Raw genomic sequence first — 27,796 nt, forward strand, 5'->3', positions numbered from 1 at the left:
CATTCCCATTAGCCATGTATGAGGGTTCCAGTTTCTCTGTATCCTTCCCAACACTTATTTTTCTCTTTTTGATTACAGGTATCCTAGTGGGTTTGAAGTGTTATCTCTTTTTTATTTTTTTTTGAGACAGGTCTTACTCCATCACCCAGACTGGAGTACAGTGGTGTGATTTTAGCTCACTGCAACCTTTACCTCCCAGGTTCAAGTGATTCTTGAGCCTCAGCCTCCCAAGTAGTTAGCTGGGATTATAGGCACATGCCACCATGCCTGGCTAATTTTTTTTTTTTTTTGAGACAGGGTTTCACTTTTGTTGCCCAAGCTGAAGTGCAATGGTGCAATCTCAGCTCACTGCAACCTCCACCTCCCATATTCAAGCTATTCTCCTGTCTCAGCCTCTCAGGTAGCTGGGATTATAGGCATGTGCCACCATGCTCAGCTAATTTTTGTATTTTTGTTTTTATTTATTTGTTTATTTTGAGACTGAGTCTTGTTCTGTTGCCTAGGCTGGAGTGCAGTGGCGTGATCTCGGCTCACTGCAGCCTCTCCCTCCTGGGTCCAAGTGATTCTCCTGCTTCAGCCTCTCAAATAGCTGGGACTATAGGCATGTGCTACCATGCCCAGATAGTGTGTGTGTGTGTGTGTGTGTGTGTGTGTGTGTATAGTTTTAGTAGAGACAAGATTTCACCATGTTAACCAGGATGGTCTTGATCTCCTGACCTTGTAATCCACCCGCCTTGGCCTCCTAAAGTGCTGGGATTACAGGTGTGAGCCACTGTGCCTGGCCTATTTTGCATCTTTTGTAGAGATGGGGTTTCACCATTTTGCCCAGGCTTGTCTCAAGCTCCTGGGCTCAGATGATCTGCCCATCTTGGCCTCCCAAAGTTCTGGGATTATAGGCATGAGCCACCACATAGAGCCTCATCCCATCTTTTTGTTTGTTTTTTTAACTGCAACATTGTATTTCATGGCACAGTTAAGCCATAAATTAACTAGTTACTATATTTGGATTTAAAATTTCCAGACCGGTTTGTTTGCTGTAATAAATAATTCTGCAGGGAATACGCTTGTGTCCATGTCTTTGCGCCAGTGTGTTCCTGTGGGATGAATTCTAGCAGAGGGACTGCTGATCAGTGGCAGTCATTTCTGTTATTAGCAGTCGTGTCTCACTGTTTCCTCCTTCCCCCTGCTCACCTGCAGCCCCTGCAGATCAAGTCAGTAGTGGCACCAGAGCATGTGAAGGGCTACATCTACGTAGAGGCCTACAAGCAGACCCATGTGAAGCAGGCCATCGAGGGGGTGGGCAACCTGCGGCTTGGCTACTGGAACCAGCAGATGGTGCCCATCAAGGAGATGACAGACGTGCTCAAAGTGGTGAAAGAGGTGGCCAACTTGAAACCAAAGTCCTGGGTCCGCCTCAAGCGGGGAATCTACAAGGATGACATTGCTCAGGTGCCAGGGGGCGGGGCGGCATGGGAGTCAGGGTTTCTCCATTCTGTTCTCCCTTCTTTTCCTTTTGTCCTTCCCATGCTCTTTCTGCTGCAGAGAATAGAACCCCACTTAGATGAGCTGAAGCAGAGTCTGGGTTTTGTGAGCACACAGAAAACAGATGGCTGTCTTCTGTGCACATTCTCAGGCGTGTTGAGTAAAGAGCTGAAAGAGCGGATGCCGTGAGGCATGTGGAGCTCTTGGGGAGGAGTGTTGTAGGCAGCAGGAGCAGCAGGAGTGGCCTATGAGATAGGATGGGACGGTCACTGGCCACAGCAGGGATGGTGGGAGATGAGTCAGGGAGCTCACAAGGCCTTGCAACCCATTGGAGGGCTTTGGTGTTCACTGGAGTGGGATGGGAGGGCTCTAAGGGGCACAGGCTGACTTGAGTGTTAGTAAGATTTCTCTGGTGACTGTGTTGAGACTAGACCACTGGTTCTGAAGTCAGGGCGATGTTTCCCCAGGGTAATGTCTGGAGACATTTTCGGTTATGTCAGCTGGGGAGGGGGTTGATGCTTATGGCATCTAGCGGGTTAAACCCAGAAATGCTAGAGACATGGACGGGATGGCTGCCCACAGCAAAGAATTACCTGGCCCAAAAAGCCAGTAGTGCCAAGGCTGAGAAACCCTGGAGTAGCTTGGGGGCGGGGCCTGGAATAGCCTGGAATAGCCTGGGCTCCGGGCAGGAGGTTGCTGCTAGAGTGCAGGTAGCAGTGCTGGTGGGATGGGACCAAGACCCTGATACAGATCTTACCTGAATGCTTGAGACCAGAGGTGTTTTTCAGATTTCAGATGTTTTCAGCTCCTGGAATATTTGCATTATGCTTACTGGTTGAGCATTCCAAATCTGAAAATCTGAGAGTGAGCATTTCCTTTGAGCATTATGTTGGTGCTCAGAAGTTTTCCAGTTTTTGAGCATTCTGTGTTTTGAATTTGGAATGCTGAGACTGCAGTGGAGAAGGGGAAGAGGTCAGGTATTTTGAAGGCAGAGCTGCTGGAATTTGCTGACAGATCAGGTGTAGGTGTAGGAGAAAGGAGTCAAGCGTGGCTCCCAACTTGTGTGCCTGAGCAGAGGGAAGAACGGAGTGGGATGCGGCCAGAAGGGGCAGGTGTGGGGAAATCAGCGCTTTGGCTGCAATTGTCCTGGATTTCAGGGACCTTTAGACATCCAGGTGGAGATATCTAGTAGGCAGTGGCTCCTCAGTGCCAGAGTTGAGGGGACAGACAGGCTAGAGTGGGACTTTTGGAAGTTGTCAGCCGCCTGGTTTTTTCCCCACCATCCTGTGTCCCTTCTCCTTCCTAGCATCTCCTGGCCCTTCTTGTGTCTGGGGTCAGGAAGGAGGGTGGGGCCCTGCTGACACCCTGCTCACTTTGCTCAGGTGGACTACGTGGAGCCTAGCCAGAACACCATCTCCCTGAAGATGGTCCCACGCATTGACTACGATCGCATCAAGGCCCGCATGAGCTTGGTACTTGGGGGAATCTGTGGCCTTGGGGGAAGGGGTACACTCCATCTCGCTGGTGGCCAAGTCCCACTCCCTCACCCTTCCCACCCATGCCCCTTTCCTCCATAGAAAGACTGGTTTGCCAAAAGGAAGAAGTTTAAGCGGCCTCCGCAGAGGCTGTTTGATGCTGAGAAGATCAGGTGGGTGTCCTTGGGGACTGGCTGGGCTGGGTCCCCAGGGCTGGTGTGCAGAATGTGCCTTTTGCAGGTTCCTCCACAGGGATGGCCCCGCCACAGGTTAGCCTGACATATAGCCCCAGGCAAGTCACTTCACATTGCTGTGCCTCAGTTTCCTCTGCTATAAAGATTGATGGGCTGGGCATGGTGGCTCACACCTATAATCACAGCACTTTGGGAGGCCAAGGTGGGTGGATCACCTGAGGTTAGGAGTTCAAGACCAGCCTGAGCAACACGGAGAAACCCTGTTTCTACTAAAAATACAAAAATTAGCTGGTGTGGTGGTACATGCCTATAATCCCAGCTATTTGGCAGGCTGAGGCAGGAGAATCACTTGAACCCAGGAGGCAGAGGTTGCGGTGAGCCAAGATCAGATCAAGCCATTGCACTCCAGCCTGGACAACAAGAATGAAAATTTGTCTCAAAAAAAAAACAAAAACAAGGCTGGGCGCGGTGGCTCACGCCTATAATCCCAGCACTTTAGGAGGCCGAGTCGGGTGGATCATGAGGTCAAGAGATCCAGACCATCCTGGTCAACATGGTGAAACCTTGTCTCTATTAAAAATAAAGCAATTAGCTGGGTGTGGTGGCAGACACCTGTAGTCCCAGATACTCGGGAGGCTGAGGCAGGAGAATTGCCTGAACCCAGGAGGCAGAGGTTGCGGTGAGCCAAGATTGCACCATTGCACTCCAGCCTGGGTAACAAGAGCGAAACTCTGTCTCAAAAAAAATAAAATAAAACCAACCAAGCAAAAAAACCAAAAGACTGATGAGGCTGGGTGCAGTGGGAGGGAGCACTTTGGCAGGCTGAGGCAGGAGGCTTGCTTGATGCCAGCCTCGTCAAGCAAGGGGTGACATAGTGAGATCCCATCTTTAAAAATAAAAATAATAAAAAGAAAAAGTTAAAAAATATATTTAAAAAGATTGAGGAAAACAGCCTCTGCTTCCTCAGATTATAGACTGTAGTGAGAATTCAATAAATTAGTGTGTGTATATGCCCAGAATGCACTTGGCACATAGTAAGTGTGATCCATGGTGTGACATATTGAAATGGAATTTACTCTGTCAGGCTTCCTGATCTGCTTATGCCCACTTGAGATGGGGGATATGGAGCCCCTTTCCCTCAAATGCCTCCCGGATCCCCCAGCTGGGTAGAGAATTGGAGCAGCAGCCTAGGAATTTCAACATTCCAGGGCCAACTGAGGGCTCTGGCAGGAAGGGCAGGAGAGGAGGCGATGGAGAAACAAGAGGTGCCAGTGACATGCTTCCCTCTGGTCCTGTTCTGGAACTAAATTTATGTAGTTCAGCCAGTCAGGTTTTCCTTCAGATAAAGGAAGAGGTGGCTGGGCATGGTGGCTCATGCCTGTAATCCCAACTTAGGGAGGCCGAGGTGGGTGGATCACCTGAGGTCAGGAGTTCGAGACCGGCCTGACCACATGGAGAAACCCCATCTCTACTAAAAATACAAAATTAGTTGGGCATGGTGGCACATGCGTGTAATCCCAGCTACTCGGGAGACTAAGGCAGGAAAACCACTTGAACCTGGGAGGCGGAGGTTGCAGTGAGCCAAGATCATACCATTGCACTCCAGACTGGACAACAAAAGCAAGACTCCGTCTGAAAACAGGAGAGCTGTGGAATACGCCTTTCAGTCTGCACCAAGGGCCTTGCTAATACTTCACCTGCCTGAGTTTGGACCCATTTATACCACTGGTCTTGACTCAACTGCACCTCTTTGCAAAGAGCAAACCGTAATGCTCCCCTCCCCACCCCCCAGCAAGCCAGCTGACCAACTACCCCAACATGCTCTGCAGAGCATGCCGACCCCCCTCCCAGATTCACCATGGGAGAGCGATTGCGTGAGTGTAGGAAGAACTTGACCTGCTCCTCCCATATGTTTCCCTTTTGGAGAGTGGAGAAGGCTTCTTCCCCACCCTGGAGACATGGAATAGACACGAAGTGGCCCCCACTCCACATTCAGGGCCAAGGTGCCACATGTTTGGGAGTCCCACCTGCCTGCTTTTGAATCCTCTGGCTTGGCAACCTTGGGCGTGTGGTGTGACCTTCCTGAGCCTACATTCCCTCACCTGGAAATGAGCAGTTACTGATGTCACAGATTTGGGGAGGTCTGTGAGGTCCTGAATGTGCAGGCCAGGCTCGAGTGCTCTGTGAATATTAACTGGTGTCATTGTCTGATACTGTCACTTTGTTCTGCTAATATTTACTGCACACCTCCTGCGTACCAGGCACTGTTGTTGGTGAAATTTAGTGACTGTGACATCCCTGACCTTCTGGAGCTGACATGCTAGTTAGGGGGACAGGTCAAACACTAGCTTGTCAGATGGTGATCAGTGCTCTGGTGAAAGATAAATCAGGGAATGAGTGGAGGAGTACAGGGAGCTGGGCCTTTGAGGTTTGTGAGAAGTCACTGCTGCCAAGAGGGTGTGTGCTGGGATGGCATGGGTCAGTCCGCCTGTGGTCCTCTCCCTCTGTTGCCAGCTGAGAAGACAGGTACAGTAAGATTGTCTTCTTGACCCTCCCTTCTAATCTTCTCTCCCCATAAAATCCCAGGTCCCTGGGGGGCGATGTTGCCTCTGATGGTGACTTCCTCATCTTTGAGGGGAACCGTTACAGCCGGAAGGGCTTTCTGTTCAAGAGCTTCGCCATGTCTGCCGTGGTGAGGGTCCCAGACAGGAGGGGCACTGGTAATGAGGGTGGGGTGCAGGCCAGGACCTGGGCTGTGGGTTATCTGGGTCTGTCCCACTCCTCAAGTTAGGAGTGTTCCCTAACCATCTTTCCAGCCCAGTCAGCTGGGCTGTTGCACTGACCTTGGGCCATTTCCTTCTCTTCCCCTCTCCCCTGGGGGCTTAGATCACGGAGGGTGTGAAGCCAACACTCTCTGAACTGGAGAAGTTTGAGGACCAGCCAGAGGGCATCGACCTGGAGGTGGTGACTGAGAGCACAGGTATTTGACTCCTTCTGTAACCTGGGCTAAGGGGCAGGGGCGGCCTGTGGCAGCCCCTGAATCAGCTGAGTTGCTGCCCCTGCAGGGAAGGAGCGGGAGCACAACTTCCAACCTGGGGACAATGTAGAGGTCTGTGAGGGTGAGCTCATCAACCTGCAGGGCAAGATCCTCAGCGTGGATGGCAACAAGATCACCATCATGCCCAAGCATGAAGACCTCAAGGTAGGTGCCCAGTGTTCAGGGACGTCTGACTGTATGTGGCTGTCCAGGTGGCGGTGTGCCTGGTGACACCTGGTTTCCAGGGGGGTAAGTTGAGGCCCTTCTAGTGTTCTCAGGTGCCTGAGAGACTCTGAGTGCAGCTTGGGGTCGGTGGGCAGCAGGCCTGGTTTTGTGATTTGGAGAAAAGGATGTCTGGTTACATTTTGGGGGGCCTGGCAGGTAGGTCCTTTCTGTCCCCAGGGGACTGCTAGGGTGTGTATCTTTGGGGATGACTGGGCTGCACATATATGGGGTGTGTGTTCAACATTTCTTTCCTGAGTGTGAGGGAGGACGGTGTGTGTCAATGCCTGCTTGTGGACATTTAAAGGAGGAAGAGGCCGGGCGCAGTGGCTCATGCCTGTAATCCCAGCACTTCGGGAGGCCAAGGTGGGCAGATTGCCAGAGATCAGGAGTTCGAGACCAGTCTGGTCAACATGGTGAAACCCTGTCTCTACAGAAAATAAAAAATTAGCTGAGTGTGGTGGCGTGCGCCTGTAATTTTAGCTACTTGGGAGGCTGAGGTAGGGGAATTGCTTGAACCAGGGAGGTGGAAAGTTGCAGTGAGCCGAGATTGTGCCACTGCACTCCAGCCTGGGTGACAGAGCGAGACTTTGTCAAATAAATAAATAAGGAAGAAATGGACATCCAAGAGGTGTGTCCTGATTTGTGGCCACATCACCGGCAGACCTGCCTGGTTGTATGTGTCTCTGGAGAGTGACTTGGTCTGTCTTGTTTCTGAAAAGCAAGACATCTGGGTAGTACCGAGTTGAGAGTGTAATGGAGTAATCTGAGGTAGGTGCTTAGTTTTGTTGGCTTTGTGTGTGTGTGTGTGTGTGTGTGTGTGTGTGATGTCTGAGGGGTTGTGCAGGCACAATGTGATGTGTGGGGTGAGGCTGTGTCAGGGTGGGGCTGAGAAGCTGTCCAGTCAGGGGTCCTGTGTCTGAGGGGCAGGCTCTCTCTGTGTGGGTCCAGGCAGGCCTCATGTGTCTCAAGGGCAGACTGTCTCTCTGTGGGTAAAGAGCTGTCTCTGTGGGTAAAGGTTGTCCAGGTTGGTGTCCTGTGTCTGGGGTCAGCTGTTTCTGGTGCAGTCTGAGGGATCAGCCAGGTGGCCTAAGGTAGTCTGGGGTGGGTGGTGTGAGCCTGGAGTGTTTTTTTGAGGACATGAGTGGATTCTGAAGACAGGAGAGACAGTCAGGTTGTGGTGGTCTCCCCTCACTCACCTGCTCATTGTCCTCACACCCAATCCCCCAGGACATGCTGGAGTTCCCAGCCCAGGAACTTCGGAAATACTTCAAGATGGGGGACCATGTGAAGGTAATTGCCGGCCGATTCGAGGGCGACACAGGCCTCATCGTGCGGGTGGAGGAGAATTTTGTTATCCTGTTCTCTGACCTCACCATGCATGAGGTAGGTGGATGGAAGGGTCGGGGGAAGGCGATGTGCCAAGAGGAGACCCAGGCAGGTGAGCTACCTGGACCAGGCCTCACCCATTTCACACTCCCCGGCAGCTGAAGGTGCTCCCTCGCGACCTGCAGCTCTGCTCGGAGACAGCATCGGGTGTGGATGTTGGGGGCCAGCATGAATGGGGCGAGCTGGTGCAGCTAGACCCCCAGACTGTGGGCGTCATCGTGCGACTAGAGCGGGAGACTTTCCAGGTATGTGTGTTGTGCTCTGTGGCGGAGACTTGCTTTTAGGAGCCTTCCTGTCCCTCAGCTTCTCATCCTGGGAGGTGGCAGAGCCCCCAGACTCCTCTGGGTTGCAGACCTGGCTCTGTCACTCATATCTGACTGGCTGATAGTGGGCACATGGCAAGCCACTGATCCTCCCTGTGCCTGTTTCACAGCCTACAAAATGGAAATGAGAGCAGCATCTACTCTGTTCATAGTGAATGCTCCCCTGAGGTTAGATATGTACCCTGGTGGCTGGCCTCACTCAAGGATGGAGTGCCACATGTGCCCTGCTGCTTTTGCCCCTTACTCACGGATGTGGGAGTCATGGAGCACAGTACTTAGGACCCTGGACTCCACTTTCACCTTGGCTCTGTTGCTTCTGTGCTATGTGACCCTGGGCTAGTGACTCACCCTCTCTGAGCCTGAGTTTCCCTTTGTAAGATGGAAATCATGATAGAATCCATCTCAGAGGAAGTTTTGAGGCTTCAGTGAAATCTTAGGGGCCTGACACAGAGTAATGGGTGAACAATTAGCTATTATTTTGCTATCAGCCCCTTCCTCCATCTGTCAGGTTCCTGTTGCCCAATCAGGGGGTGTAGTCTCCTTGCAAAGGGTATTTTAGAATGACGGGGAACATTGCTGGTTGACTTAGTACCTAAAGGGTGGCACCCTGCCTGCCTGCCCTTCCTGTAGCCAGGGAGTTGAGATGCCCTGTAGAACTTGGGATCGTCTCCCACAAGGAAGGATCATCCCACTTTAGGGAACCCCTGTCCCATATCTCCCCTTCCCATTCTTACCCCACAGTCTCCCTGCTCTCCCTCCATAGGTGCTGAACATGTACGGGAAGGTGGTGACGGTCAGGCATCAGGCTGTGACCCGTAAGAAGGACAACCGCTTTGCTGTGGCCTTGGACTCAGAGCAGAACAACATCCATGTGAAAGACATCGTCAAGGTCATTGACGGCCCCCACTCAGTGAGTACAAGTTCCTGCCTTTGAGCTGTATCTGAAAGTATTTGGTTGGTCGAGGGTGAGAGGGACATGGTCAAAAGCGTGACCCTTCTCTCCCTGGCTAGGGCCGAGAGGGGGAGATTCGCCATCTCTTCCGCAGCTTTGCCTTCCTACATTGCAAGAAGCTGGTGGAGAATGGGGGCATGTTTGTCTGCAAGACCCGCCACCTGGTGCTGGCTGGGGGCTCGAAGGTGAGGTGGGCATGGCGGGAACCTGTGCATTGGGTATCTGGCTCAGCTCTCTAGCCTCCCCTGGCCCCAGAAGTAACGAGATTGGGCTTGTGAGGGATTAGGAGAGCAAGTGTCATTGTCAGGTCCTTGGCAAAGAGTGAGAAAGTTTATTTGGGATTCTGAGCTGTTCACCAAGTTATTCATTTCATTTTACTGAGCACCTGTAAGGTGCCAGACACTGGAGAACCAGTGGTGAACAAGACAAAAAACAACTCTGCTAGGCTGGGTATGGTGGTTCATGCCTATAATCCCAGCACTTTGGGAGGCCACGACGGGCGGATCACAAGGTCTGGAGTTCGAGACCAGCGTGGCCAACGTAGTGAGACCCTGTCTCTACTTAAAATACAAAAATTATCCGGGCATGGTGGTGCTCACCCATAATCCCATCTACTCAGGAGGCTGAGGCAGGAGAATCGCTTGAACCCAGGAAGCAGAGCTTGCAGTGAGCTGAGATGGTGCCACTGCACTCCATCCTGGGCAACAGAGCTGGAGTCTCAAAAAAAAAGAAAAGAAAAGACTCTGCTGTCCCAGAGCAGGTACTCCAGAGATGGACGGACAGATAAACCGTCCAGTGTGAGGTGATGGCAAGCGCTGTGAAGGAAACAGAATGGGCTCAGGAGACAGGGAGCGCCAGGGCTGCTGCTTAGACAGAGGAGGGTAAAGAAGGCCTCTGTGGGAGTCGACGTTGGATCAGAGACCTGAATGATGGGATGGAGAGTGAGCGTTTTGGTAGAATAGCAAAGGCCCTGAGGTGGGCTCGTAGGACAGTTGTGCAGGACACAGAGGAACTCAGGCTTGGGGCGTGGGCAGCTGGGTGGTCTCCTCAGGGCCCTGCAGATGGGATGCTGAGTTCCTGTGGTTTGTGGTTTTTGTGTCTCTAAAGGCTTAAATTCCTAACTAGCCATGTTTTAGTCTTGCTCCTTGGCCAGTGGAAGCCCAGGCCTCTTGATTGACAGGCTTACAATGATAGAGGAGTGGCAGTTTCCCCAAAGCAAATTAGGCATTGCTACCAGAAGGAGGCAGAGGTGGCGACAAGGCAGATCCTTGCAGGAGCTGTTCCCACGTGGAGGCATTCAGTGTGGTGTGGGGACTGGGAGCTGTCACCCAGGCTTTCCCACCCCATCCCCTGCACAACAGTTCACTCCTTGCCTCTCTGCTAGCCACGTGATGTGACCAACTTCACCGTGGGTGGCTTTGCGCCTATGAGTCCCCGGATCAGCAGCCCCATGCACCCCAGTGCTGGAGGTGAGGGGTTCAGGGTATGGGAATGTGGGGGGTAGAGAGGGCTGGGAGGAACTTGGTTGTTCAGCCCACAGTGAGTGCCTTCACTGGGCTGGGCCCTGCTATTAGGGGATTCACCACCCTCAGGAGGGTAGACCCTGCAGTGATGGCCCAGAATGGTCAGGGCTTCCATAGGAAAGGTGAGGGGCAGGGGGTGGGCAGGGGAGGCTCTTAACACAAGTAGGGAGGAGTCAAGCAAGTGAAGGGGTCATTCTGATGGTGTCTTGGCTGTGGGCATAGCCATGGGGAACCAGTGACATTTCCTCCCATCCCCAGGTCAGCGTGGCGGCTTTGGTAGCCCAGGTGGCAGCAGTGGCAGCATGAGCAGGGGCCGGGGCCGGAGGGACAACGAGCTCATCGGCCAGACTGTGCGCATCTCCCAGGGGCCCTACAAAGGTGACCTGCAAGGCCTGTGGAGGCCTGGGGAGGGGCGTGGTGAAGGAGAGCCTACCCGGCCTGACCTCCTGCCCCCTACCAGGCTACATCGGTGTGGTGAAGGATGCCACAGAGTCCACAGCCCGCGTGGAGCTGCACTCCACCTGCCAGACCATCTCTGTGGACCGTCAGCGGCTCACCACGGTGTACGGGCAGGGCCTAGGGAGGGCAAGGGTGGGGCTTGTTGGGCAGTGAGAGGGTCCTGCTCACTGGGTTTGTTCTCTGCGTCTACAGGGGCTCTCGGCGCCCGGGCGGCATGACCTCGACCTATGGGCGGACGCCCATGTATGGCTCGCAGACGCCCATGTATGGCTCTGGCTCCCGAACGCCCATGTATGGTTCACAGACACCCCTCCAGGATGGTGAGTGCCTGCAGGGGACAGGGAGGAGGGCTGGGGTGCCTAGAGAAGGGACAGGACTGATAGACACACTCATTTCCCACATTCCAGGCAGCCGCACCCCACACTACGGCTCGCAGACGCCCCTGCATGATGGCAGCCGCACTCCTGCGCAGAGTGGGGCCTGGGACCCCAACAACCCCAACACGCCGTCACGGTGAGTCCAGGGTTCTCCAGGTTCTGGTGTGTGCTGGTATTCGTGAGGGGTCACACTGGGTGTCTGGGGGATGGAGGGCTTTGTGGGGCCCATGCAGCATTCTCCGCTCCCAGCCCCAGGCTGGTGCCTTTGAAGGAGGAGGCATAGCATGGCAGAGTTGGGGAAAAGCGGCCTCCTCTCTAGCCCCAGCCTCAGTAGTGATTGTGGGTACCCCTGGGCTTGGAGAAAGATCCTGGGTGGGGTACCTTTGGGTGGGTACCCTCATCTCTCTGCGCCACAGTTTCGGCTGTGGAAGGGAAATAACATCAGGAGCTCCTCTGAATGAGGCTCTCATGAGAATGAAATTCCCTCCGTTCAGGGTCTGGTGTAGGGTGCTATTCTATAAGCATCCACCACATTATCACCACAGTTGCTCTCAACAGACCTTTCTCTCAACAGGGCTGAAGAAGAATATGAGTATGCCTTCGATGACGAGCCTACCCCGTCCCCGCAGGCCTATGGGGGAACCCCCAATCCCCAAACACCTGGCTACCCCGACCCCTCATCCCCACAGGTCAACCCACAATACAACCCACAGACGCCAGGGACGCCGGCCATGTGAGTCCGCTGGGGCCTGCCCTCATCTACCCCTGCCCAAACCCTCCCACTGCCTCCTTTCCCCTCCCTGCTCCAACAAATGTTCCCTTCTCTCCTGTCTCTGCAGGTATAACACAGACCAGTTCTCTCCCTATGCTGCCCCGTCCCCACAAGGCTCTTACCAGCCCAGCCCCAGCCCCCAGAGCTACCACCAGGTGGCGCCAAGCCCAGCAGGCTACCAGAACACCCACTCCCCGGCCAGCTACCACCCTACACCCTCACCCATGGCCTATCAGGTAATGGTCTGCCTGCCTGCCCTTGAGGGTGGTGGGCTGGGGTGGCCTCAGGCCTATAGGGTCGGCCAGGCCAGGCGACCATTCCCAAGGATACTCCTCTTTTCCCTGCAGGCTAGCCCCAGTCCAAGCCCTGTTGGCTACAGTCCTATGACACCTGGAGCTCCCTCCCCTGGTGGCTACAACCCTCACACGCCAGGCTCGGGCATCGAGCAGAACTCCAGCGACTGGGTAACCACTGACATTCAGGTGAAGGTGCGAGATACCTACCTGGACACACAGGTGGTGGGACAGACAGGTGTCATCCGCAGTGTCACGGTACGTGGGGCCCAGGGTGCTGGGTGGGCAGGCATCCTCACCTTGGTGCCCCCTATACTCTGTGATTACTTTATTTTTTAACTAACTGCATGTTCAAGTCTCCTTTTTTTTTTTTTTTTTGAGATGGATTTGCTTTCCGTTGCCCAGGTGGAGTACAGTGGTGTGATGTAGGCTCACTACAACCTCCACCTTCCATGTTCAAGCAGTTCTCCTGCCTCAGTCTCCTGGGTAGCTAGGATTACAGGTGCATGCCACCACACCTGGCTGAGTTTTGTATTTTGAGTAGAGATGGGATTTCACCATGTTGATCAGGCTGGTCTCAAACTCCTGACCTCAGGTGATCCACCCGCATCGGCCTTCCAAAGTGCTGGCATTACAGACTTGAGCAAGTCTCCATTTGTAGCTGAAAAAACAGATGTAGGAAAGATGGGAATGTATTTGATAACTCCGCAAGGGCAGGGACTTGTTTTGTGTGTTTTGTTCTGAGACAGAGGCTTACTTTATTACCCGTGCTGTAGTGCAGTGGTATGATCACAGCTCACTGCAGCCTCCATCTCCCAGGCTCAACTGATCCTTCCACTTCGGCCTCCCAAGTAGCTGGGACTACAGGCGCATGCCACCACACCCAGCTAATTTTCTGTATTTTTGTAGAGCTGGGGCTTCCCTGTGTTATCCAGGTTGGAGGGCAGGGATTTTTAGCTCGCTCTGCTCAGTCCTGCCTTTTTTGCATACAGTTGGGGCCCATTTGCCTGGAACAGTATGTGGCACACAGAAGTGTGGTTACTTTTTGACATACTTCTTTGAGAGAGCAACTCAGTAAAATGTACTGAATGCTACTTCTGTGTGCGAGGCTTGGGCTTAGCATCAGGCAGCCACACCCCTGGGCTGCCTTCCACAAACTCACCGATTTTCCGCCAGCCTCAGGGCCTTTGCACATATACTTTCCTATGTCTTTCTTTTATTCTGTTTTTTTTTTTTTTTTTGAGACGGAGTCTCCCTCTGTCACCCAGGCTAGAGTGCAGTGTTGTGACCTCTGCTTATTGCAGCCTCCGCCTCCTGGGTTCAAGCAGTTCTGCCTGAGCCTCCCGAGTAGCTGGGACTACAGGCACATGCCACCATGCCCCGCTGATTTTCTTTTTGTATTTTAGTAGAGATGGGGTTTCACCATATTGACCAGGCTGGTCTCGAACTCCTGACCTCGTGATCCATCTGTCTCAGCCTCCCAAAGTGCTGGGATTACAGGTGTGAGCCACCGTGCCTGGTCCCATTATTTGTCTAGAGACAGACTCCCTTGAGGGAAGTACCTGGGCTGTCTTTGGTCTGTCTCTGGCAGGTCTGTGTAATTCTTCATGTTAATCTCCCTGTTGCCTGAAAGCTTAAAGCTTGCCTTGGTGCAGTTCTTTTTTTTTTTTTTTCTTTTTTTTTTGAGACAGAGTTTCACTGTTGTTACCCAGACTGGAGTGCAATGGCTCGATCTTGGCTCACCGCAACCTCCGCCTCCTGGGTTCAGGCAATTCTCCTGCCTCAGCCTCCTTAGTAGCTGGGATTACAAGCACGAGCCACCATGCCCAGCTAATTTTTGTATTTTTAGTAGAGACGGGGTTTCGCCTTGTTGACCAGGATGGTCTCGGTCTCTTGACCTCGTGATCCACCCGCCTCGGCCTCCCAAAGTGCTGGGATTATAGGCGTGAGCCACCGCACCCGGCCTCCTGGTGCAGTTCTTTGATGACAAAGCCTGTGTTTGATTCCTCAGAAGCCCCACTTCCTAGGTGAAGGACTGGCACCTTGTTGGCTCTCTAATAAATATTAATCAAATTAAACACCAGAGACCAGTGCAGCTCCAAGCCCTGTCCTCAAAGATCTCACATTCCACCAGGGGAGACAGACGTGTCCTCAGACGGTGACAGCCCAGAGTGGGCAGAGCTGGGATGGAGGAAGCCCAGAGGGCAAGGGGAGCTGTGCAAACCCAGAGGAGGCACCTTACACAATTTAGTGGGGAACTGGGGAGGGCTGCCTGGGGAAGGAGACATTTGAGCCAAGACCTGAAGAATGAATAGGAGTAAGCTAAGAAAAATGACTGGGTTGAGAATGTTCCAAATGGAGAGAACCACATGTGCAGAGGCCAGGAGGTGAGGGGAACCTGGGCACATTCCTGGAGTGGAAGTTTTTGTTGTGGCTGTAACATAAAGAGCCGAAGGGGGCTGGGCAGTAGCTCATGCCTATAATCTCAGCACTGGGAGGCCGAGGTGGGCAGATCACCTGAAGTCGGGAGTTGGAGACCAGCCTGGTCAAAATGGTGAGAACCTGTCTCTACTAAAAATACAAAAAAAAAAAAATTCAGCCAGGCATGGTGGCACATGCCTGTGATCCCAGCTACTCAGGGCAGGAGAATCGCTTGAACATGGGAGGTGGAGGTTGTGGTGAGCTGAGATGGCACTGCTGCACTCCAGCCTAGACAATAGAGCAAGACTTCTCACAAAAAAAAAGCTGAAGGGAAGGTGAATGATAAGGCCAGAGAGCTGTCTGGGGCCCTGTCGTGTGCCAGCCTGGAGGACCCGGCCTGTCCAGAGGATGCCGGAGAGCCATGGAGGAATCTAAGCAGGAGAGTGGTGGGAGCAGATCTGTGGCGTGGAATGAATTTTCCATGTTGCCCTATCAGTGATCCATTGGGGGTTGGGAGACTGGGCCAGGAGCCCAGGAGGAGGTTGGGCTAGACTAGGGCAGGGCTGTGCAGAAGAGGCAGGAGGCAGGTAGGAGAGATCCTTACAGGCTGAATGGCCAGGCCTCAAAGCCTGGATCATGTTGGTGAGGGAGGTGACCAAGATGAAGTGCAGTGCTCTGGTGGGGCCTGAGACCAGGTCCAGGAAGAGGAGCAGGTTCAGGGAGGATGCTGAGGCCAGTTTGGGACATGAAGAGTCAAGAAGCAATCTTTTTTTTTGCCTGTTAGCTTCATTCTGATGCTTCTCTTGCTGATTGGGTCACCCCTGTCTCCCGACGCTGACATGCACCACAGGCCCCAGGCCTTGGAACCAGGCCCAGCTGTGGCCTCTCCTGCCCCATTTCACCTTGAGTTTTCAGAATGAGCCCTGAGCCTGTGTCCCCTGGAGTGTGGGCCTCAGTCCGTGTTGGGAGCAGGACAGGCTGACCAGGCTGTCCCCATCCTCCAGGGCGGCATGTGCTCTGTGTACCTGAAGGACAGTGAGAAGGTTGTCAGCATTTCCAGTGAGCACCTGGAGCCCATCACCCCCACCAAGAACAACAAGGTAAGGGCAAGGGGCAAGGAGATGAAATGAGGGGTGTTGGGCACTGCAATGGGCCCTGACCACATTACCCCCACCCCCAGGTGAAAGTGATCCTGGGCGAGGATCGGGAAGCCACAGGTGTCCTGCTGAGCATCGATGGTGAGGATGGCATTGTCCGTATGGACCTGGATGAGCAGCTCAAGATCCTCAACCTCCGCTTCCTGGGGAAGCTCCTGGAAGCCTGAAGCAGGCAGGGCAGGTGAACTTCGGCAGATGAAAAGTGATCCTCCTTCCTTCCCTGGCCCTTGGCTGTGACACCAGATCCCGCCTCAGGGCTAGGCCGATCATTCTGGATTTCTTTTTATTTCTCTTTCTAGTTTTCCATCTTCTCCCTCCCTGGTGCTCATGGGAATCTGAGTAGAGTCTGGGGGAGGGTCCCCACTTTCTTGTATCTTCTTCCCACAGGTTGCTTTTGTTGTACTGTCTTTCAATAAAAAGCTGTTTGGTCTAAAAGTCTTGGGGGGAGTGTGTGTTGTGTGTGCTGTGGGAATGGGGTGTCTTCATTTTAAGTGGGGTCATTTGCACACTCCACTTCCTTGCTTTGTGGTTGGGCAAATAACTGGGCCTTACCTAAATCTGTTTTCCCATCTAGGTAATAGTGATAGTGCCTGCCCCAGAGGGCGTTTGAGGGGAATGTGTGTGAGAAGACATCCGAAGGAGATCAGAGCAGAGCTTATCGTGATTGCTGACATATCTTATTCAGACATGAATTATGCTGAGTGAAAATCACAGTGTCTTCCAGGAAACCTACATTCCTCCTGCAGTGCAGGATACAGTGCTTGATGGTCCTTTTTCTTTCTTCTGTTTTTTTTTTTTTTTTTTTTTTGAGATGGAGTCTTTTTTCTTTTTTTTTAATTGAGTCCCAATTGAGACTGCCAAAAACTGCCAATGCTGATTATATTTTAAGTCATCATGGTGAGGTATTGGGAAAAGTTTTCAATGAGCAATAATCGTGCCTCAGATAAACCTCATTGGCTACAATACTGCCACTGCGCAAAGTTGAGATGGAGTCTTGCTGTGTCACCAGGCCTGAGTGTGGTGGCACAATCTTGACTCACTGCAACCTCTGCCTCCCGGGTTCAAGCGATTCTCCTGCCTCAGCCTCCTGAGTGGCTGGAATTATAGGTGCATGCCACCACACCCAGCTAATTTTTTTGTATTTTTGGTAGAGACAGGGTTTCACTATGTTGGTCAGGATGGTCTCAATCTTTTGACCTTGTGATCTGCCCACCTCAGCCTTCCAAAGTGCTGGGATTACAGGCGTGAGCCACTACATCCAGCTGATGGTCCTTCTTTTCTGTTTGAGATGGGGTCTCGCTCTGTTGCCCAGGCAACCTGAACCTCCTGGGCTCAAGCAATCCTCTTGCCTCAGCCTCCCAAGTAGCTGGGACTACAGGCATGCTTCACCACACCTGGATAACTTTTTAATTTTTATATTTTTTATAGAGATGTGTCTCACTGTATTGCTTAGGCTGGTCTTGAACTCCTGGCTTCAAGTGATACTCCTGCCTTGGCCTCCCAAAGTGCTGCAATTACACGTGTGAGCTACAGTGCTCAGCGGTCCATTCTCTTGAGCCCTGACAGCAGTGACAGCAGGATTGCTGTAGCTTTTCCAATGACGTGGGGCAGGAGTGGGTGCAATCTTAAAGAGACTGGAGCTTAGTACCCAGAACCTGCTTCCCTTCCTCATTAGATATTCCTGTCTTTTTACAAATGTAAATGTATTATAAAACATTTCATCAATAAGATGAAACCCCGTCTCTACTAAAAATACAAAAATTAGCCGGGCATGGTGGCGTGCGCCTGTAGTCCCAGCTACTCGGGAGGCTGAGGCAGGAGAATTGCTTGAACCCAGGAGGCGGAGGTTGCGGTGAGCCGAGATCGAGCCATTGCACTCCAGCCTGGGTAACAAGAGCGAAACTCCGTCTCAAAAAAAGAAAAAACAAAACATTTAAGGCCGAGCGTGATGGCTCACACCTGTAATCTCAGCAGTTTGAGAGGCCGAGGTGGGGCAGATTATTTGAGTTGAGTTTGAGACTATACTGACCAACAGGGTGATACCCTGTCTCTACTAAAAATACAAAAAAATTGGCCGGGTATGGTGGCAGGCTCCTGTAGTCCAGCTACTTGGGAGGCCGAGGCAGGAGAATTTTTGTATTTTTTAGTAGAGATGGGGTTTCACCATGTTAGCCAGGCTGGTCTGGAACTCCTGACCTCAGGTGATCCACCCGCTTCGGCCTCCCAAAGTGCTGGGATTACAGGCGTGAGCCCCTGCGCAGCCCCTGCGCCAGCCTTAATTTTAATTTTTATTTATTTTGAGAGAGCCTCCTGTTGCCCAGGCTGGAGTGCAGTGCCGCAATCTAGGCTCCTTGCAACCTCTGCCTCTCCTGCCTCAGCCTCCCCAGTAGGTGGGACTAGAGGGGCGCCCCATAACTCCTGGCTAATTTTTATTTTTTTAGTAGAGACGGGGATTTCGTCATGTTGGCCAGGCTGGTCTTGAACTCCTGACCTCAGATGATCCGCTGCCTTGGCCTCCCAAAGTGCTGGGGTTACAGGTGTGAGCCACCGCGCCTGGCCAGAAGGTTTTGAGGACTGGCTTTTCAGGTCGCTTTCTAAGCCCCAGTTTCCATTTTTGACAATTGGGAGGCGAAGGCCGATGCCCTTACACGTGAGACAAGCGACCTGACTCCTGACTTTTTTTGGGACAAATCAGGCAGCCAATGATTCCCTTCATTATGGCCTCTGCTTTACCTCTAGGCAATCTGACCACTTCCCTTGCTGCATCCTTTGCCTCGGCGGTGGCGCTCCGCACGGCCCAAGTTGGGCGTGGTCCAGATGACTTTGGATCCCAGTTGGTGCCCCCAGGGACATCAAACAGAATCGTTGGGGCAAACGTGCCTGCGGCAATCCGCCCGAAGCCTTTGGTCTATTTCGGGCTTCCGTCCGCCCGCCCCTCCTCTGCGTTCCCATTGGCTGTAGCTCCGGCCCGGGGCGGGAATAAAGGGAGCAAGTGGGTGGGGCCGCGTGGCGTCAGCGCAAGATGGCGACCTCGGTAGCTCTGTTATCGCGCTTGCGGAGCGGGCTCCGGCTAGGCTTGCGGGGACTGTGCACGAGGTTGGCGACGCCGCCCCCCCGGGCTCCGGATCAGGTGAGCGGAACGAGGGTGGCGCTCTGAATGTGGGGTCCCCTCCCTGGAGTTACGGACATATCGCCGCGGCTTGGAGGTTCTGGGACGCCGCACCTCAGGGTGCTGAATAAAACGTCGCTTGGGTTTTGGGCCCCTTCCCAGCCTCCTGGGTGAATAGCACTTGCTCCCCTGGCCTGGAGGCTGGGGGCCCAGGTGTGTCCTCCAGATCCCACCTCCCACCCACGTGGGCGCCGGAGGAGGAGGGGGTTACCTGTTTCCCATCTCAGTGACCACTCAGGTGATTATTTGAGCAGGAGGGGAGTGGGACGCTGGAGTCCCAGCCTGGCCTTGGGAGTTATTTTTACTCCCAAGGTGGTGGTGGTGGTGGTGAGGGTGGTGAGGTAGACGTTTGGATTTCCAATTCGACCTGCCTCCATGTTGTCAGAGACCCAGCCATTCTGACCTCCAAGTCTATCACTTCTGTGTCCTAGTTCCCCAAGCCCCAGACAAGTGATTGCCTCTCGCCGCCTCTGCTCCCATCCCTTACCCTGTACTCTGCTACCTTTTAGCCCCAAGCAGCCAGATGTCATAACTCCCGGTCCTGTCTGCCCCTTCCCGCCCTCCCACCCCTCCCCCTTGTGCCCTGCGTTCCTTCACATCCCAGAGTTTAGGCCTTCCCATCCCTTATTCTCCCTGATCTGCTTTTCCGGGCTCCACACCCTCTAGTCGTGTTGTCTGCAGGATCCTGTGCACCTGGCCTGTTGGCTCTTAAAACTCTTGGCATCCTGGCGCTGGACAGTCTGGTTTTGACCCTCTGAGCAGCCCCACTTCCTGACTGCCCCTCCAGGGACACAGACGTCCAGGCTCTGTGGGTGTCTGCCTCTTGACTCCTGAACTTGATTCTTCTTGGACTGGAATGCTGGAACGATCAGCTCTTCTCTCTTGACCTCCCCTTTCTCAACCGCAGGTCGCTGAGATCGGGAGCCGCGGGGGCACTCAGGCACAGGGGCCACAGCAGCAGCCGGGCTCAGAGGGTCCCAGCTATGCCAAAAAAGTTGCTCTCTGGCTTGCTGGACTGCTTGGAGCTGGTGGGACCGTGAGCGTCGTCTATATCTTTGGTGAGGGACATATCGCTGCCCCCTAGTTTTATTCCTTGCCTCCCTCGTCCGCTGTGGAACCTCTCACTCTTACCCACTCAAACCTCTCCATCTTAATTCCCTGGCTCTCCTCCATAGGGCAGCCAAGTAGGACACCTACCTTTGAAAACCAGGGAATTCTTCTCCCTTCTACCTCTTAAGGTTCTAGTCTTTCTAGTTGGTTCCTGTACCAGGATAGAGGAAAGAGGGGAAGATGGGGAAGGATAGGCGTAGATCAGCTTCCTAAACTTTGTCTTTCCTCAGCACCCAAAAATCCAGCCTTCCCACTAGTTCCTTTATCCCTCAGACTCAAGAGACACAGACCCAGCCCCCTTTCTCTCAAAGACCCAGGAATCTTGGCTCCCAGCCCCCTCCTGGCTTGAATCCAGAAGGCTGTGCCTCTAACTCTCTTCCCTCAGATCCAGGAGTCCAGGCCTCCTATCCCACTCCTCCCTCAGGACCTAGGAGACTGCACCCCAATTCCTCATATTCATCCTGGTTTCCCTTGCAGGAAACAACTCTGTGGACGAAAAAGGTGCCAAGGTGAGGGGAAAAGAGACTGAGGCCTTGCCAGGAGTCCTAGCCTGTGGGTGAGAGGGGTCCCCTTTGGTTTGTTGAGGCTCATTGCTGGTCTGGAGTGAGCCTTTCTTTCCTAAGGACCTTTGCTTATTCCTCTTGGGGTCCTGGAGATTCCTTTTATGGGTGTGATGAGGTTCTGCCTCTGACATCCTAAACCTTCCATTTTTCTCTCTACCTCCCAGATTCCTGATGAATTCGACAATGGTGAGTAAACAAGCACAGATTCTGGAGTCCCCGACCCTCTCAGCTCTGTCATTTGTAAGGATGTGTCTTTCCCCATCTGGTGTCTCTGGCCCCTCCTCCTTCCATTGGGGAGGTTGGGGAGCCAGCAGCTGGATAGCTTTGTGGGGAGGGACTTTACAAAGCCCAAGCCCACTTCCCTGGCCCCTCAGCCCTGAGCAGATGGTCAGGGACAGATGGGGGTGGGGAGCCTTGGGTGGGAGGGCCTGGGGACACAGGGTGGCCTATCTCCAGACACGTGGGTTCCTGTGCCTTAGACTGAGCATCTGCAGCTCCCAACTCTTTACCCAACCCCCCCAAGCCCCTACTCCATTAGTCTCATTTTCAAAACAATGCCTCCTTCCTCCCACCCCATCTGGTTAACCAGCTTTTGGTGCTGAAATTTCTGACAAATTGGATAGTAGAGTAGTTGTCAGTCTTGTCAAATGAAATTGGTGGATCCAGAAAGCCACCTGTTTATGTGGGGACATTTGCAAACAGTCATGTTAATACAGTCTTTCACACTGGGCAGGTGAGTGAGTGCTGGTTTGACTGGGCAGATTAGAATCTTGCTAGCTTCAACAAATCACTATGCTGATTTAACTTGGGCAGGAAAACCTGGAGGTTTAAAGTGTATATGTTTACTAGTCTAACTGCTTTCGATATTGTGGGGTTTTTTTGTTTTTGTTTTTGTTTTTGACAGAGTCTTGCTCTGTCACCCAGGCTGGAGTGCAGTGGCGCAATTTTGGCTCACCGCAACCTCCACCTCCCAGGTTCGTGTTTCTCGTGCCTCAGCCTCCTGAGTAGCAGGGACTACAGGTCCATACCACCACGTCCAGCTAATTTTTTTTTTTTTTGAGACGGAATCTTGCTCTGTCGCCTGGGCTGGAGTGCAATGGCGTGATCTCGGCTCACTGCAACCTCTGCCTCCTGGATTTAAGAGATTCTCCTGCCTCAGCCTCCCGAGTAGCTGGGACTACAGGCACCTGCCACCACGCCCAGCTAATTTTTTGTATTTGTAGTCGAGACAGGGTTCCACCATGTTAGCCAGGATGGTCTTGATCTGACCTCATGATCTGCCCACCTCAGCCTCTCAAAGTGCTGAGATTACAGGTGTGACCCACCACTCCTGGCCAAATATATTGTGTTTTTTTAAGAGATGGGCCCATGTATTACATTAAAAACACTGTATTGAAGTAGGCAGCCATGTATGTTTACTGTTTTATACTGGATTCATTAGCTGGGAGTGGTGGCCTTCAGCCTGTGGCCCCAGCTCCTCAGGAGGCTGAGGTGGGATCACTTGAGCCCAGGAGTTACAGGCTGCAGTGAGCTGTCATCTCACCACTGCACTCTAGCCTGGGCGACAGAATGAGTCTCCACCTCTAAAAAAATAAACTAAAATGAAAAAGTAACTGGGCGCAGTGGCTCACGCCTGTAATCCCAGAACTTTGGGAGGCCGAGGTGGGTGGATCACAAGGTCAGGAGTTCAAGACCAGCCTGGCCAATATGGTAAAACCCCATCTCTACTAAAAATACAAAAAACTAGCCGGGCGTGGTGGTGTGTGCCTGTATTCCCACCTACTCGGGAGGCTGAGGCAGGAGAACTGTTTGAACCCAGGAGGTGGAGGTTGCAGTGAGCTGAGATCATGCCACTGCACTTGGCCTGGGCAATAGAGGGAGACTCCATCTCCAAAAAAAAAAAGAGCGCGAGAGAAAGTAAACAAGACAATATATTCACCTAAACCTGGGTTTTTCACCCTTGGCCCCATTGACACTTTGGACCAGATAATTCTTGTGGAGGACTGCTGTGTACATGGAAGGATTTTCGAAGCATCCTGGGCATCTGCCTACTAGATGCCAGCATTGCGACAATCAAATATATCTCTAGGCATTGCCAAATTTCCCAGGGGTAGGTAGAAAGACAAAATCCTTCCCAGTTCTGAACCACTGGTTTACGGTATACAGATATGTTTACATATTCATTGTGGTTTAGATTTGGCATGCTGGCTTAACGTGGGCAGATCTGGAAGCCTAGTGATTCAAAGTGGGAAGATGTGGTGGCTCATGCCTGTAATCCTAGCACTTTTGGAGGCCAAGGTGGGAGGATTGTTTGAGCCCAGGGGTTCAAGCCCAGCCTGGTCAATAGAGCAAGACCCTGTCTCTATAAAAAATATATGTATACACTGGTGTATTGTCAGCAGATTTCTATGTCTGGGTTTTAAGTGGGCCGGTGTATAAGCATTCTGTTTCATACCTGGGGTAGTGTGTGGATGTAAGTGTCAGCATAAAACGGGACAGGTAAATAAATCTCTCTTCCTATCTGGCGCTATGTCATTGCCTTCTACCTTTGGACCTAGAAATGAGTTGGTTCAAAGCAGGTGGGTATGCAGAACTGTTTGTATCTGGTACATAGAAACCCCTGGTTTGTCTGGGAGGTTGAGCAGCGGCTTATTGTGGATTCTCTTTGTGCCTGGTGTTCTAGATCCAATTCTGGTACAGCAGTTGCGCCGGACATACAAATATTTCAAAGATTACAGACAGGTGAGCAGAAGCCCTAGGCTCAGACCCCGTGTGTCCAGCCCTAGCCTCCTTGTCTGAGTGCCCCCATCCTGTCCCTCTCCCACAGATGATCATCGAGCCCACCAGCCCTTGCCTTCTCCCAGACCCTCTGCAGGAGCCGTACTACCAGCCGCCCTATACGCTCGTTTTGGAGCTCACCGGTGTCCTCTTGCATCCTGAGTGGTCGGTGTGTCCCGGGGAAGGCAGTGGGTTGGGGATAGACCTGGGCAGTGGGGTTGTGATGAGGTGGACTTTTGGCCCTGGCCATGTTATGTGATCTTGGCGGAGGAGATGTCACCTCTCGTTGCCTTGCTTTCTTCAGCTGGGAGAAGGCAGTCATGCTAACACCCACTCTGTAGGGTGATATAGGTGTGCCCAGGCACGCTGGAGTACCACAGAAGAGCCTGCTCTTGTTCTGGGACCCAGACCCTCGGTCACAGCCCATGTACTCCTTAACCTTCAAGAGCCACAGAGACAGAGGGAGAGAACTCCGTTCTGGGAATCCCCCAGGCTGGGTCTTTGTCCTCTTGGGGACTCTGAGGGCCTCTGGGTCTTGGTGTTTCACTGTCCTCACGGTCTCCCCAGCTGGCCACTGGCTGGAGGTTTAAGAAGCGCCCAGGCATCGAGACCCTGTTCCAGCAGCTTGCCCCTTTATATGAAATTGTCATCTTTACGTCGGAGACTGGCATGGTGAGGCCCTGGGGCAGGGGAGGGACGGTCGGTGTGGCAGGAGGCGTGGAGATCTGGAGGGCCAGGCTCAGCCTGACCTTTTCTCCCTCCGCACCCCAGACTGCCTTTCCACTCATTGACAGTGTGGACCCCCACGGCTTCATCTCCTACCGCCTATTCCGGGACGCCACGAGATACATGGATGGGCACCATGTTAAGGTGCTGTGGGTTCACGGGTCGGCCTCTGGGATTTGGTGGGGTTGGCACTGCTTGAGGGAAGGGGGGCTCATCTCTGACCCTAGATTCAATTCCTGCTGGCAGGGCATGCGACTGCCTCTAGCCTTGGCCAGGCATCTGCACCCTTTTTTGTTCTCTGGAATCTGGGTTCGGTAGTAGGGAGAGATGAGGTCTCTCTAAAGAAGATAGTTGGGGGTGAGTGATAAGGACGTAGCATTTAGAAGTTGGTTTTGTCTGTTTCTGTAACTTGGTGTTTCTGGGGTGGTTTGCTTATAATTGCACATATGAGACTAATTGCGGTTTGTTTGACCTGGGGTCTGTTACTGCGACCAGTGATACACTCAGGGGTCTGGATCTATGAATGGGCCTCTTTGTGGACCTGGCTCCAAGTGTCCATGTATCTGTTGCATTTCTGTCTGTGTCTTGAGGGAGTCTGTGGTGTTCTTGGGAATTCAGAAATGCATGGGCTGTGATCGAGGGTCTTGAATGGTCTGTCTGGGTGCCAGTCTGTGTGTGGTTCCCTGGGTGTGGCTGCAAGGAACTTCCTAATCACTTGTGTGTGTGCTAGGCCCTGGGTCTAGGAATCTATGTGATTAGTGCCCCAACTTCCTGGGGGTTTTTTTGTTTTTGTGACAGGGTTTTGCTGTGTCACCCACGCTGGAGTGCAGTGGTGTGAACACGGCTCACTGCAGTCTCAACCTTCTGGGCTCAAGTGATCTTCCCACCTCCTGAGTGGCTGCGCCTATAGGCATGCAGCACCATGCCTGGCTAATTTTTTTTTTTGAGACGGAGTTTCATTCTAGTTGCACAGGCTGAAGTCCAATGGCATGATCTTGGCTCACTGCAACCTCCCGAGTAGCTGGGATTACAGGTGCCTGCCACCATGCCCAGCTAATTTTTTGTATTTTTAGTAGAGATGGGGTTTCACCATGTTGGCCAGCTGGTCTTGAACTCCTGACCTCAGGTGATTCGCCTGCCTCAGCTTCCCAAAGCATTGGGATCACAGCCGTGAGCCACCGCACCTGGCCCGTGCCTAGCTAATTTTTAAATTTTTTGTAGAGACGAGGTCTCATTGTTGTGGCCTAGGCTGGGCTAGGACTCCTGGGTTCAAGTGATTCTCCTGCCTAGGCCTCCCAAAGTGCTGGGATTACAGGCATAAGCTACTATGCCTGTCCCCTGTGGGGGTTGATGCCATCATCCAAGCCCAGTCTTGGAGAGGCCCTGCCGTGGCTGTCCTAGTGTGTGTGTGATGCTGTGTGTGTATGTTTTGTGTTGTCTCAATGTGGGGAGAGTGGGACACAGATGTTGACCTGACCTGTCACTCACTTCCAGGACATTTCATGTCTGAATCGGGACCCAGCTCGAGTAGTAGTTGTGGACTGTAAGAAGGAAGCCTTCCGCCTGCAGCCCTATAACGGCGTCGCCCTGCGGCCCTGGGATGGCAACTCTGATGACCGGGTCTTGTTGGACCTGTCAGCCTTTCTCAAGAGTAAGGCTGACCCCAGACCCCCTGACTCTGAAGAGGAAGGATAAATGCCTGATTCTTGGCTTGGGCGACTGAGGTGCAGGAGGTGCCTGAGCACCTTGGAGTCTCCAGGAGCTTCTTAGGATGTTCATGGAATGTTTAGGGGATACTTGGGGATGTTCAGGGGAGCCCTTTCAGGGCGTATAGAAGCGTTCCAGGTAGCACTGACCTCCCCCCTGCCCCAGTGTGGGACCTTCGCCTTGTGGACCCTGTCTCCCTCTGACCTTCAGAAGCCTGGCTGACCACCTCCTGTTGTGCCCACAGCCATTGCACTGAACGGTGTGGAGGACGTGCGGACTGTACTGGAGCACTATGCCCTGGAGGATGACCCACTGGCGGCTTTCAAACAGCGGCAAAGCCGGCTAGAGCAGGTTGGTGCTCAGATGCCCAGAGTGGAGGATTGGCTCTGAGGCTCCTGGACGAGGAGCCTGGGGCAGCCTGTTTCCACACTCCTGGCTTGGCTGTGTGACTGTGAGCAGATACCTCCTCTCTGCCTCAGTCTCTGTAACCAGGGAGTATAACACAGCAGTCCTGTAGGGCTGCCGGACTGAGGGGATGCATTGATTCTGCTGGCTGCTCTGAGAACAGGAGACAGGAGAGCATTTGAGATTGGTCTGAGAGAGGGCTTGCCCTTAATTGTCTTGAGTAGGTCTGGGGGCACCTTGTGGAGATGGACTGTGGGTTTTGATCAGTTCTGGAAAGAGGATCCTGGGCACGTGGCCCAAGGCTATAGGGAGAGTTCTGATGGTCTTGGTGGGATCCTGGTAATTTGGGAGTTGGACTGAGTATGGATTGCATCTGGGTAAGATTTCCAGGGGTCTAGGATGAGGTTAACCAGATTCTAGGTTAGGTTCCTAGTGTTGGGAGCCTCTGAGTGCCCAGAGAAGTCCCTAGAGATTTGGGCCTGGGGACCACTCCCCCAATCCAGACAGGGGTCATGGGGCTCAGGGGGTCCAGGGGCAGGACGATGCAGTCTGGTGAGGAGGGCCATGTGGTTTGGACCTGGGATCTCACCAGCATTCACCTTGGGTAACAGGGTCTGGGACAGGATCTCAGGTTCAGGGAGGGGACCCTGGGATCTGTGGAAGGGGATTATGAGGGTCTGGGGCCTGAGAAGCTACTGAAGTTCAGGCCTGAATACCTCAAGGGCCTGGTTTTTGAGTCTGGCATCCTCCAAACGTTGAAGCCTGCACTGCTAGCTGCGGCTCAGGGCTGACTCTTCCCAGTGTCTGCACTGGGGGCTGGGGGCCCCAGGGTTTGGGGAAAGGGGTCTGGTCTTGGCAGAAGTCAAAAGGGAATGTGGCCCCTGTGCTGAGGCCTGGGGACCTGGGTGTCTGGGAGGAGGCTCTGTCCACCTTGGGCTCACCCTCTCCTCCGTCTCTCCAGGAGGAGCAGCAGCGCCTGGCCGAGCTCTCCAAGTCCAACAAGCAGAACCTCTTCTTCAGCTCCCTCACCAGCCGCTTGTGGCCTCGCTCCAAACAGCCCTGACCTCTGGGCCTCCTCAAACTCAGTGCCTGGGTGCAGGGCCCCAGCGCTTCCAGACCAAGACTTGGGCCACCACTTGTCCAATAAAGTACATCCCAGATGCCACACCTGCTGTGTCTGGAAAGTCTCCAGATGGGGGCATTGGGGTGAGGTCTGGGACTTGGGTCACCGTCCCACCACGGCTGATCGGCTGTCAAGCACA

General features: G+C 53.2%; 2 protein-coding genes, 1 long non-coding RNA gene and 2 other non-coding genes across 9 annotated transcripts in view; 3 read left to right on the forward strand and 2 right to left on the reverse strand.

The window, feature by feature from the left end:
- The window catches only part of SUPT5H (SPT5 homolog, DSIF elongation factor subunit), a 30,460-nt gene extending 13,949 nt beyond the window's left edge, over nt 1-16,511 (forward strand). For all 4 annotated transcript variants that reach the window (XM_035286995.3, XM_035286997.3, XM_035286996.3 and 1 more), the window contains 20 exons: nt 1,198-1,449; nt 2,865-2,954; nt 3,060-3,130; nt 5,738-5,843; nt 6,038-6,131; nt 6,217-6,353; nt 7,641-7,796; nt 7,898-8,044; nt 8,886-9,032; nt 9,134-9,259; nt 10,459-10,543; nt 10,856-10,975; nt 11,058-11,160; nt 11,249-11,376; nt 11,464-11,569; nt 12,008-12,166; nt 12,273-12,441; nt 12,553-12,756; nt 15,924-16,019; nt 16,100-16,511. In XM_035286995.3, coding sequence (XP_035142886.1) covers nt 1,198-1,449; nt 2,865-2,954; nt 3,060-3,130; nt 5,738-5,843; nt 6,038-6,131; nt 6,217-6,353; nt 7,641-7,796; nt 7,898-8,044; nt 8,886-9,032; nt 9,134-9,259; nt 10,459-10,543; nt 10,856-10,975; nt 11,058-11,160; nt 11,249-11,376; nt 11,464-11,569; nt 12,008-12,166; nt 12,273-12,441; nt 12,553-12,756; nt 15,924-16,019; nt 16,100-16,243 — 2,640 coding nt within the window. In that variant the 3' untranslated portion in view covers nt 16,244-16,511. The remainder of the gene's footprint in view (nt 1-1,197; nt 1,450-2,864; nt 2,955-3,059; nt 3,131-5,737; nt 5,844-6,037; nt 6,132-6,216; nt 6,354-7,640; nt 7,797-7,897; nt 8,045-8,885; nt 9,033-9,133; nt 9,260-10,458; nt 10,544-10,855; nt 10,976-11,057; nt 11,161-11,248; nt 11,377-11,463; nt 11,570-12,007; nt 12,167-12,272; nt 12,442-12,552; nt 12,757-15,923; nt 16,020-16,099) is intronic.
- Nucleotides 5,213-5,281, forward strand: LOC128930578 (small nucleolar RNA ZL116). Its single transcript, XR_008478812.1, has one exon. It is a non-coding gene; the product is annotated as a small nucleolar RNA ZL116 (small nucleolar RNA).
- On the reverse strand, nt 13,023-18,999 carry LOC118150291 (uncharacterized). 2 transcript variants are annotated; one of them, XR_008478449.2, is made up of 3 exons: nt 18,810-18,999; nt 15,822-15,944; nt 13,023-13,159 (listed from the first exon to the last, which is right to left on the reverse strand). It is a non-coding gene; the product is annotated as an uncharacterized LOC118150291 (long non-coding RNA). The 2 variants fall into 2 exon arrangements; XR_013530895.1 differs by lacking the exon at nt 13,023-13,159 and having other exon boundaries at nt 15,606-15,944.
- On the reverse strand, nt 16,919-17,059 carry LOC118150402 (U4 spliceosomal RNA). Its single transcript, XR_004738503.1, has one exon. It is a non-coding gene; the product is annotated as a U4 spliceosomal RNA (small nuclear RNA).
- An 83-nt stretch (nt 19,000-19,082) lies between the features above and the next one.
- TIMM50 (translocase of inner mitochondrial membrane 50) lies at nt 19,083-27,701 on the forward strand. The gene is made up of 11 exons (XM_003735568.6): nt 19,083-19,206; nt 20,153-20,303; nt 20,833-20,864; nt 21,083-21,104; nt 23,602-23,660; nt 23,746-23,865; nt 24,264-24,368; nt 24,468-24,566; nt 25,917-26,073; nt 26,374-26,480; nt 27,496-27,701. Exons 1-11 carry the CDS (start codon nt 19,099-19,101, stop codon nt 27,595-27,597), a joined length of 1,062 nt encoding a protein of 353 aa, XP_003735616.2. The 5' UTR covers nt 19,083-19,098; the 3' UTR covers nt 27,598-27,701.
- The last annotated feature ends 95 nt before the right edge of the window (nt 27,702-27,796 follow it).

The sequence above is a fragment of the Callithrix jacchus genome, chromosome 22, assembly GCF_049354715.1.
Source record: "Callithrix jacchus isolate 240 chromosome 22, calJac240_pri, whole genome shotgun sequence".
Lineage (NCBI taxonomy): Eukaryota > Metazoa > Chordata > Mammalia > Primates > Cebidae > Callithrix > Callithrix jacchus.